Source organism: Equus asinus, chromosome 27 (assembly GCF_041296235.1).
Source record: "Equus asinus isolate D_3611 breed Donkey chromosome 27, EquAss-T2T_v2, whole genome shotgun sequence".
NCBI lineage: Eukaryota > Metazoa > Chordata > Mammalia > Perissodactyla > Equidae > Equus > Equus asinus.
Window position 1 is genome coordinate 32,607,140 of NC_091816.1, and position 10,851 is coordinate 32,617,990.

The following is a 10,851-nucleotide window of genomic DNA, read 5'->3' on the forward strand; positions in this document are numbered from 1 at the left end:
ATCTTAAATATGTTTTCTTCCGACCCTCATTTGTGTAGGGAGTGTCATCCACAAGGAAGATATGCAGTCCTCACACTGATCATCTCAGCAATCTCCTCCTCTGATGAAAGAAAATGAGACACCTTCTTGACTCATGAATTTGGCAGTTTTCAGACAATGATGAAGTATAAGCTGAGTTTCACCCTATTTATATCTCCCTATCACGGTCAAGGGGCATCAAGTCAGGGGCTCTGCAATGTAGCCCATTTTTCCTCCCTTTTCTTACCACCTAAAAGACAATCTGTTTTATCTCAATTTCGGCCAAATGTGTGCAGTCTCAGGGTGTGACCCAGCCTGAGTTGACGCCTAGACTCTGAATATGTCCAAGGCTGGACTAATGAGCTTCTCCAGTGGGTCTCAGGCTCTCCCAGGACTTTAGAAAGAAGGCAGAAAGCTTAGAAGTACCACACTGGGGACAAGTCAGCTCCAAGCTACATGCCCTAAGACTGCTTCCAAAAGGAGGCAGATCTTCCCCACCTATATCCACAACCAGGTCTGAGCCAGCCCTGGACAAGCTCCTGGAGCCTAGAGGGCATCAGGATAACTGTATGCTCATGTCAAAATCTACTTCAGCCATTAGGTTTGTCCCTGACTCCTGGGTGAGTGGGCGTTGTCTGTGTGGTAAGAGACATGGGCATGAAGCATCAGGAAATGCGTCATATTGTCATCACTGTAATATTACAGGAATTGCAGCCATTCCTTACTTCTACCTATGGCTAGAACCTTTATAAAGTGAACACCTATGTCTCTCCATCCAGTCTCAGCGTGCTACAAAGCCCGTCAGTCATGAGGATCCATTTCCTTCTCTTCGCATTGCTCTTTCTGTTCTTGATGCCTGTTCCAGGTAAGACGGGCAGAGAAACGAGAGGGTTGAAAGAATTGAGAAACGACAATTCAGACTCAGAGAAATGACAATTTCTCAACTGTAATTGAGAAATGACAATTCAGGCTAAGGTCGCACAGTTAGCTTCACCTCTCCATTCTCCAGGGAACTTTAGACCAAGTAAATTTGTTGGATGGGAAATAGACAGTAGTTTTCTTTTGTTGTTTCTGGCAAGGATCATCAACAACCTTAAAGCAGCTATCCCAGTCTTTTCTGATACACTCTGAACAGGCTAAACAGCCCACAGAAGCCACCTTTTCATGGGAAGACTGTTATACCTGTTAATGAGACATGAAGAAAGTGATGTTAAAACGTTAATGCTAACAGGAAAGATTGATGTAATCTGAGAACAGAACGATAGACCTCAATTTTATTAGCTTAGCCGTTCCTAAATCTTCTCTATGTGTTCTCTTTCTTTTTTGCAGGAAATGGAGGAATAATAAATATGTTACAAAAATCTTATTGCAAAATAAGAAAGGGCCGGTGTGCTTTGCTTGGCTGCCTTCCAAAGGAGGAACAGATAGGCAGCTGTTCTGTGAGTGGCCGAAAATGCTGCCGGAAAAAGAAATGAAAAATCCAGAAACAAGATGACAATGTTGGAAATTGCAAAAATGCCTCCTTGAAGTTTATAGAAGCAAAAACAAATTAAATACTGTTTCAAAAAAACTAGAAGTTTGATTGTTTTTGTTTTGTTTGAAATTCTGGTTCTTGTGCTTGGTGTTACTAAATAGGCAACTTAGAAAGTGTTAAAGGCTCACCTTTCATTCAAATAAAGTATAGTCTCTAAAGGAATCCACAAGGGACCTAAACTGATTTTCCGAGGCTTATTTGATTTTATTCCCCTCTTGTAAATTTTACACCCAGTGAACTTGGACTGCTTGTTCTTCCTGAAATGATCCCTTGGCTCTACAGTTGCACAAACAACAGTCTGTTTTTTCCAAATTTGATGAGACCATAAACCCACAGCTTTAGTACTCAAAGCAATCTAAGCAGAATAAACATAAAGAAAACTACACTCAGTACATCATCATCAAATTGTTTTATCCAGTGATAGAAAATCTTAAAAGCAACCTGAGAGAAAAGACACATTAAATACAGAGGAATGAAAAGAGGAATCACAGACAGCTTTTCACCAGAATCTCTATGAGCCAGAATAAAACGGAGGAATACTTACAGATATGATGAGAGAAAATATATCAACCTAGAATTCCATACCAGCAAAAATATACTTCAAAAATGAAGGTAAAATGGACTGTGGGTGATAACAACATGTCCATGCAGCTCCATCAATTGTAAAAATTGTCCCATCTGGTGGGAATGTTGATAACAGGGGGCTGTGCAAGCATGAGGTCAGGGGGTATATGGAAATCTTCATATCTTTCATTCAAAATTTTTGTGAACCTGAAACTGCTCTAAAAAATAGTCTATTTTTTAAGGAAAAAAGGTAAAAACTTTTTAAACAACAATGAAAAAAGCTAAGAAAATTCCTCTCCAGCAAATCTGCAGCATAAACATAAACAAATAAGAATTTTTTCAGGCAGAAGCAAAATCATACCAATGAAAGTTGGCTCTACGCAATGGAGTGAATGTACTAAGATTCTGAACCCTCTGACTTAAAGGGAGAGATTGTCAGTTCAGTAAAAAGTAAGACTCCAATACATACTGTCTCCAAAAGCTCACCTGAGATATCAAATGTAGACACTAAGATAGATTAAGAATAAAAGGATAGACACAGATACACTATGCAAACATTAATCTGAAGAAAACAGAATTGGTTATGTTGGTTAATTGACTGTAAATCCAGTAGATTTTAGGTTAAGGAGTATTACCAGAGATAAGGAGGGGCATTTTTGCTAGTGATAAAGTGGTTAATTCACCAAGAATGTATATTAATACTAATAAGAATGTACCTAATAACAGTATTTCAAAATTCTTAAAGAAAAACTGATAGAAATGAGAAGAGGAAGAGATAAATTAACAATTACAATTGGATATTTCAACATTTCTCAGTAACAAAAAGAAAAAGCTGATGAAAAGTAAAGTTATGATGAAAAGTAAAGATATAGAAGGTTTTAACAAACAGAAAGATATCTGGAAAAATCCCCAAATATGTGGAAATTAATCAACATGCTTCTAACGGATCAAAGGAGAGATCGCATGAAAAATTAGAAAATATTTTAAACTGATTAAAATCAAAAACACCAAGTAGCAAAATTTATGGGAATGCAGCTAAAGTAGTGCTTAGAGAGAAATTCATAATATTAAATTCTTTTATGATAGAAGTTAGAAAAACCCACAAATTAACAATCTAAATTTCTGCCATAACAAACTAGAACAAAGAGGGGTAAACCGAACTAAAAAGGATAAAAGTGGCTAAAAAGAAAATGGACAAACAGTAGAGAAAATTTTTTAAAAAATAGCTGATTCACGGAGATGATCAATAAAATTGTTAGAGCTCTCACTGGATTCACCGAGGAAAAAACAAAAGAAACTACAAATGCCTCAGGCATACACCCACCCTCCAGGCAAGCAGGAAAATGAGAACAGGTCTGCATCTTCCACTGAGAAGACAAAGAGGCTCCACAAGGTGGCAGTAATTCACACCCTCATTAATTATCTCCTGCAAGTTCAGGCCTAGCTTTTTTTTTTTTTTGTCTTAAATTTAAGGTGTATACCAAAAGCAACTATAGTTTCATTACAATGCCTGTCAAAACTCCAGTGGCCATTTGTATGTCTTCTTTAGAAAAATGTCTTTTCAGGTACTTGGCCCTTTTCTTTTTGTTTTTCTTTTCTACTTTTTATTAAGATTATGATAGTTTACAGTCTTGTGAAATTTCAGTTGTACATTATTGTTTGTCATACATGTCGTAGGTGCACCAATTCACCCTTTGTGCCCACCCTCCACCCCCCCCCTTTTCCCTGGTGGTCACTGATCTGTTCTCTTTGTCTATGTGTTTAACTTCCACATATGAGTGGTGTCATACAGAGATTGTCTTTCTCTATCTGGCTTATTTCACTTAACATAATACCCTCAAGGTCCATCCATGTTGTTGTGAATGGGACAATTTTATCCTTTTTTATGGCTGAGTAGTATTCCATTGTATATATCTACCATATTTGGCCCATTTTTGAATCAGGTTGTGTGTTCTTTTGAAATTGAGTTGTATGAGTTTCTTATATATTATGGATATTATCAGATATGTAGTTTGCAAACATTTTCTCTCAATTCATAGGTTTCTTTTTCATTTTGTAGTGTCCTTTGCAAGGCATGCCCAACAGGTATATGAAAAGATACTCAACATCATTAATCATCAGCAAAATGCAAATCAAAACCACAATGAGATATCACTTCACACCTGTTAGTAAGGCTATTATAAAAAAAAATAGCAAATGTTAGAAAGGATGTGGAGAAAAGGGAATTCTTATACACTGTTAATGGAAATGTAAATTGGTACAGTCATTATGGAAAACAATGTGAAGTTTCCTCAAAAAAGAAAGTAGAAATACCATGTGACCCAGCAATCCCACTTCTGAGTATATACCCAAAGGAAAAGAAACCCGCATCTGAAAGAGATATCGGCACACCCAGGTTCCTTGCAGTGTTATTCATAATAGCCAAGATATGGAAACTGCCTAACTGTTCATCAATGGACGATATATAAAGAAAATGTTAATGTACACAATGGAATATTATTCAGCCTTTGAAAATAAGATCCTGTCATTTGCAACGACATGTATTCACCTGCAGGACATTATGCTAAGTGAAATAAGACACACACAGAAAGGGAAAAAACTGCATGCTGTCACTTATAACTGGAATCCAAAAGAGTCAAATACATAGAAACAGAGAGCAGAATGGTGGATACCAGGGGTAGGGAGGTGGGGGAAATGGAGAGATACTGGTTCAAGGGTATAAAGTTTATTTGTGTAAGATGAATAAGCCTAGAAATCTAATGTACAGCATGATGACTATAGTCAATAATACTGTATTGAATACTGGAAATTTGCTAAGGGAGTAGATTTCAGGTGCTCTCACCACACACACAAAAGATGGTAACTATGTAAGGAGAAGATCTATGAATTAGATTGATGGTGGAAATCATTACACTAGGTATAAGGATATCAAATCAGCATTTTATGCACTTTAAATATACATAATTTTTACTAAAAAATAGAATAAAATTAATAAATTTGAGAACTATGAAATGGTGTTAATACATTTAGATTTCCAAGCTTACTGAAAAATTACATTCTGAAGCACTAGGTGGTGCTTTAAGGATCAAATTAATATTCAGTTTTATTTCAAATTTTACCAAGTGAACGTTAGTGAGGAATTTGGTTGCCTCCAACTAAGTTATTACTCTCTTTCCTATGAAAAATATGAATTAAACTTAAAAAGAGTCTAAAAATATCCCATGGCATTTTTCACAGATATATAAAAAACAGTCCTAAAATATGTATGGAATGTTGCAAGACCTTGAATATTCGGAACAGTCTTGAGCAAGAAGAACAAAACTGGAGACATCACACTTCCTGATTTCAAATTATGTTACAAAGCCATAAACAAAACCGTATGGTACTGGCTTGAAAACAGACACATAGACAAATGAATCAGGGCTGAGAGCCCAGAAATGAACCCACGCATATACGGTCAATTGACCTTTGACAAGAGTGCCAAGAATACACTATGGGGAAAAGAAAGCCTCTTCAACAAATGGTGTTGGGAAAATTGTATCTCAACATGCTAAAGGATGAAATTGGACCCTTACCTTACACCATACATAAATATCAATTCTAAAAGGATTAAAGTCTTAAGCATAGGATGTAAAACCATAAAACTCCTAGAAGAAAACACAGGAGAAAATCTCTTTGACATTAGTCTTGGCAACGATTTATTTGGATTTGATGCCAAAAGCACAGTCAACAAAATCAAAGATAAACAAGTGGGACTCCCTCAGACGAGGACATTTCTGCACAGCAGGAAACACTGAACAAACTGAAAAGGCCAAGCTCCTTTAATGCTCCAATTATCTCCCGAGGCTCAGAGGGTGACAGCAACAGCAGCAGCACAGGAGGCTGCCTTTGACAGAGTAGTAGTCTAGCCTTGGAGCTGCAGGAGAAGGTCTGGGGACGTTCTCTGAACACCCTGGGATTGTGTGGGGTAGTCAGGAGCATGGGCTTTGAAAAGCGGCTGATTTTGTTCCCAGTTACATCACTGCCCCTTGATGGCTTGTGGCTTTGGACATGACCTTTAACCTGTCTGGATCCCAGGATCATCTCCTGTAAAATTGGGTAATGCCTGCCTGGCTGGTTTGTTTAAGACAATTAAATGAGATAACTTGTAATAAAAGTGGCCATAAGCTACACCAACTACTGAGCACCGCTCAGTGAAAATAAAAACATGGGTCATACTGTTCAAAGGGCAGCAAAGGAAAAGTCCTGTTAAAAGATACAGAAATAGAAAGCTTTTTTTCTTTAAAAGTATTTTATCAATTATAAAATGCAATAGGAACAGCAGTTTTACAGGAATAACACATGCTTACGAATAGTGAAAAGGTATTTTAATGTCATCATTTTAATCAAATAAATAATAATATTCGACAAATGGTATATTTTTAATAATCATACTTTTTTTCAGGATCACTTTTCTGCAAATTCATTGTAGATCATCAAAATTTATACTCTAGCAACTTTATTTTTCATTCTGAGAAGAATCTGCTGATGCAACTGTTACAAGAGTGGAGATTTTTGTAAACTATGACAGCATTGGGATAAATCATTTTGAAACATAAGTTCTCGTACCTCCAGAGCTGGTGATTCTGTTTTTAGTTTTAATCTTTTTGTTGAAATCTTTAGAGCTGGTGATTCTTGTGAGATAATTTTTATAAAAAGGTTTAATTCTTTACAGCAATCAGTTTGGGGTAAGTTGGAATTTAACTTTGAAAGCAAACTTATACAATGGGATTTTGATGTTTCTTCCGACATTTCCTGTAACTTGTGGAGGCCCACAAGAAAGTACACATGGCTTCAAGATGTGTATTTAATTAAGAACCCCTGTTTATGCATCCTATTGTTGAGTCTTTGATAATAAGGAAGAATTAATTCAAAAATTGTCTTCCCAGTTGTTCATTGATTCATCTGAAACTTCATACGAAAATTGTGCTCTCCTCTGTTGAATGGGACTGTACTCATAATTTTAATTTCTATTTCTAAACCTAATTACTTCTTAAAGTATTCAAAGCTCTTGGAAGATGTCTAAAAACTGCTTGTTATGCTTTTTTGCGATGTCCATGTGCACATTCTTATTTTGCAATAATGTATGAGCTGCAGTTCCCTGCCCGAGTGCCCATGATTCCTGTCGCTGTGCACCAGGCAGGGGGTTACTCTCTGTGCAAATGTACCAGGAATGGCTCTCAGGACAGATGGCCACTGAGGTCTCCATGTTGCCTCCACAGGAGAACATAGTTTCTCTCAGTGCACAGGCCGCTGCTGCTACAACTGCCATCAAATATTCCAACACCTCCCCCTCAGTCCCATGGAGCCCAGGGCACCCAACTGTCCCTACACACACTGTCCTTGCCGTCTGTGGGCCTGAGCTCGTGCACCCTGAGCATATCTGCTCTGCTCAGGAGCAGGCTCCATTGTCCCACTGGACTTCACTCACAAAACACAAACTCAAAGAAAAAACTATTAAGAGTGTCAGTGGTGGCAGCAGAGCATTAAACCAAGCACAGAGCCCTTCTGAGCAGGTGCCTTCACGTGTCACAACCTGTGAAGTCAGCGCTGGCCACGAGAGATGGGAACCAATACAAACTTGCTTCTGCTATTTAACATCGAGGAGTCTGGGCTGAGAAACCTTGTTTCGTGAAGTTGTGAATGTGAGAGACTTCACCACTCAAAAGTGTATCTATAGGAACGGGGCACTCCACTCTTTTCTGAGAAATTGAACCACTTTGACGCCAAGACACTGCCTCAGTTTCTTACTCCGTTACGGGTAAAAGGGGTTTGGGGACACAGCATTTATCCTTCTTTAAGGAATAGGATCATAGCTCTACCTGTCAGCCCAGGTTTGATGGTAATCATTTTAATTTATTTTATTTTATTATTATTATCTATTTGCTTAAGGAAGATTGTCCCTGAGCTAACATCTGTGCCAATCTTCCTCTACTTTGTATGTTGGATGCCACCACAGAACAGCTTGATGAGCAGTGTGTAGGTCTGTGCCTGGGATCTGAACCAGTGAACCCTGGGCCACCAAAAGAAAGTGCATGAACTTAACCACTACACCATCCGGTAGACCCCTGTAACCATCTTATACATAACCTTCTTTTGATTTAAGCCTGTGAAAATTACTAATTCATTTAAATTTTACCTAAACTCTACATTTCCCTGAATTTTATAAAACCTATAGCTCTGGTTTTTGGGGAGGAACCCCATGGTTTCATTGGCTGTGGTCTCCTTGCTGAAGCAAGATAATAACCTGAGCTTTGATGGATAAAAGTGCCCTAGGTTTAATCTCCAGGATAAACATAGTCACAAAGGAGTCACCCTTAGACCATGCCAGCAGAAAAGAAGCTCTTGCAATTCCTGATGGCAACACTCATCTCCATGTCCTTAGACAACCATGCTGATGCCAGCTACTCCTTCAGGTAGTAGTCATCCGCAGTGACCCATGGGTCAAATATTTCACAGTGGTTTTCATATTTATGGCCATGTTTTTCTTCTCGTCTACAAGGCTATGCATTCTCATGTAACAAATGCGTGGGATCTGGGCAGGACAAAATGTATACAGAAAAAATGCTATTACCCAAAAGCAATGAGAACACTAACTCAAAAAGATATCTGCATCCCATGTTCATTGCAGCAGTATCCACAATAGTTAAGATAAGGATACAACCTAAATGTCTATCAATGGACAGATGGATAAAGAAGATGTGGTGTATTTACACAATGGAATACTACTCAGCCATCAAAAAGAAAGAAACCTTGCCATTTGTGACAACATGGATGGACCTTATGGCATTATTCTAAGTGAAATAAGTCAGACAAAAAATGACAAACAGCATATGATCTCACCTATATGTGGAATCTAAAGTAAAAATTAAAAACTGAACTTATAGACACAGAAAACAGAATGATGGTTGCTGGGGGCGGGAGCAGTAGGAGAAATGGTTAAAGAGGGTCAAAAGGTACAAACTTCCAGTTATAAAGTAAGTCGCTCACAGGAAAGTAATGTACAGCATGGTGGATGTAGTTATTAATACTGAAATGTATTCGAAAGTTGCTAAGAGAGTAGGTCTTAAAAGTTCTGATCACAAGAAAAAAAATTGTAACTGTGTGGTGATGGATGTTAACTAGACTTATTGTGGTTACCATTTCATAAGATATACAAATATTGAATTATTATGTTGTACACCTGAAATTAATAGAACTTTATAGGTCAATTATATCAATAATAAAATGCCATTAGTGCTCTCTTGAGTTGGAGAATGCTGGCATGGAAATTCACCCTTTTCTACGGGTGAGCTTTTAAATGACAATAATTTACTTTTATAATAATAATTTTAACCAGTAAGAGTCGAGATTGATATCAAACATAGAAAAGGATGGAAACCACTAACTTACTTCAACTTCTTCAAAGCGTTTTACCAAAGTGTGGTATTTCTTTAAGAATGCTTACTCAAAAAATAAAGAGACATAATAGACTAGCTCAATGTGTGGATCCAGATTGAAAATGAAGTAGGAATAAAACTAACAGCTATAAACAATTGGGGAAATGTGAATACTGAATAAATACTAAATGATATTAAGGGATTATTGTCAATTTTAAAGTATGCAAATAGTATTGTGACCTCTTTGTTCTTAAGAGGTGCATGCTGAGATCATCATGGTGAAGTGCCATGATGTTTTCCTCTTCCTTTAAAAGATGAAAGAAAAAGAACAAATATATATGTATATTTTTAAAAATTTAATTTAGACAGAGCATATACAATCAGCCCTGTGTATCCTGTGATGTGGAACCCTGCATACAGAGGGCCAACTAAGGGACTCAAGAACCCAAGGATTTTGGTAACCGTGGGAGGTTCTGGAACCAATCCCCCATGGATCCCAAGGGACAATTATTTAGGTTTTCTTTCACATTCATTTTCTCCCTATTCTTACTTTCTCCAGGCTAGACAATCTTAGAGTCATGATTGATTAACACATTCCTCAATGCAACCTGCTTATCACAGAGGGAAACAGACATGACAAGGGACTTGACCCACTGGTGACCACACCTGGAGCCTTGGATGGGAACTCCGTTAGAACATCCCTTGGCCCCCTGGTTCAGCCCTCATCTGCGCACCCAATCAGAAACTGCCTCCTGTGGAAAGTCATCTCTGGTCTTGCTACACAAGAGCATCAACAGCTGCCTTTTAGAAACATCTCTGTCCTGTTGCCAACCGTGGATCCTGAAGGGATAAAGAGGACCGTGACTCATTCTACTTCTGTCACCAGTGCCGTATTATAGCACTCATCAAGCTGACTCTGGATTATAGGTTTCTTCCTACAAAGTCTGTAAATAAGTATATCATCTATAGATAATTATAATATACGTAAACATATGTTTGTCTCTCTCAATCTTCATTTGGAGCTAAAGAGGAGGGAACCAAGATTAATTCAATTTATTTCCCACAGAAAAACCCTCCACCCTGAGCACTGGTCACAGGGCTCTGTCCACTCCTGGTGACCACCATCTGCTTTGCTGGGTCTCAGAGGAATGGTGAGGGTCTGAGGGACACTCAGAGACCTTGCAAAAGCCTGCAGCTTTGTGGGCTCCTTCAGAACTGGGACCCATCGACAACAGGGAAAGAGTGTGGGGGACTTGGAGTCCACTCAGTGCTTCACCACAAGATCCAAACGGAAGGTAGATCCTTGGCTTTGACATC

At 38.1% G+C, this 10,851-nt stretch overlaps 1 protein-coding gene across 1 annotated transcript; it reads left to right on the forward strand.

Moving 5' to 3' along the window:
- The first annotated feature begins 731 nt into the window (after positions 1 to 731).
- LOC106841389 (beta-defensin 103A) lies at positions 732 to 1,592 on the forward strand. Its single transcript, XM_014857395.3, has 2 exons — positions 732 to 883; positions 1,348 to 1,592. The coding sequence occupies exons 1-2, from the start codon at positions 826 to 828 to the stop codon at positions 1,491 to 1,493; spliced, it is 204 nt and encodes a 67-aa protein (XP_014712881.1). The 5' UTR covers positions 732 to 825; the 3' UTR covers positions 1,494 to 1,592.
- The last annotated feature ends 9,259 nt before the right edge of the window (positions 1,593 to 10,851 follow it).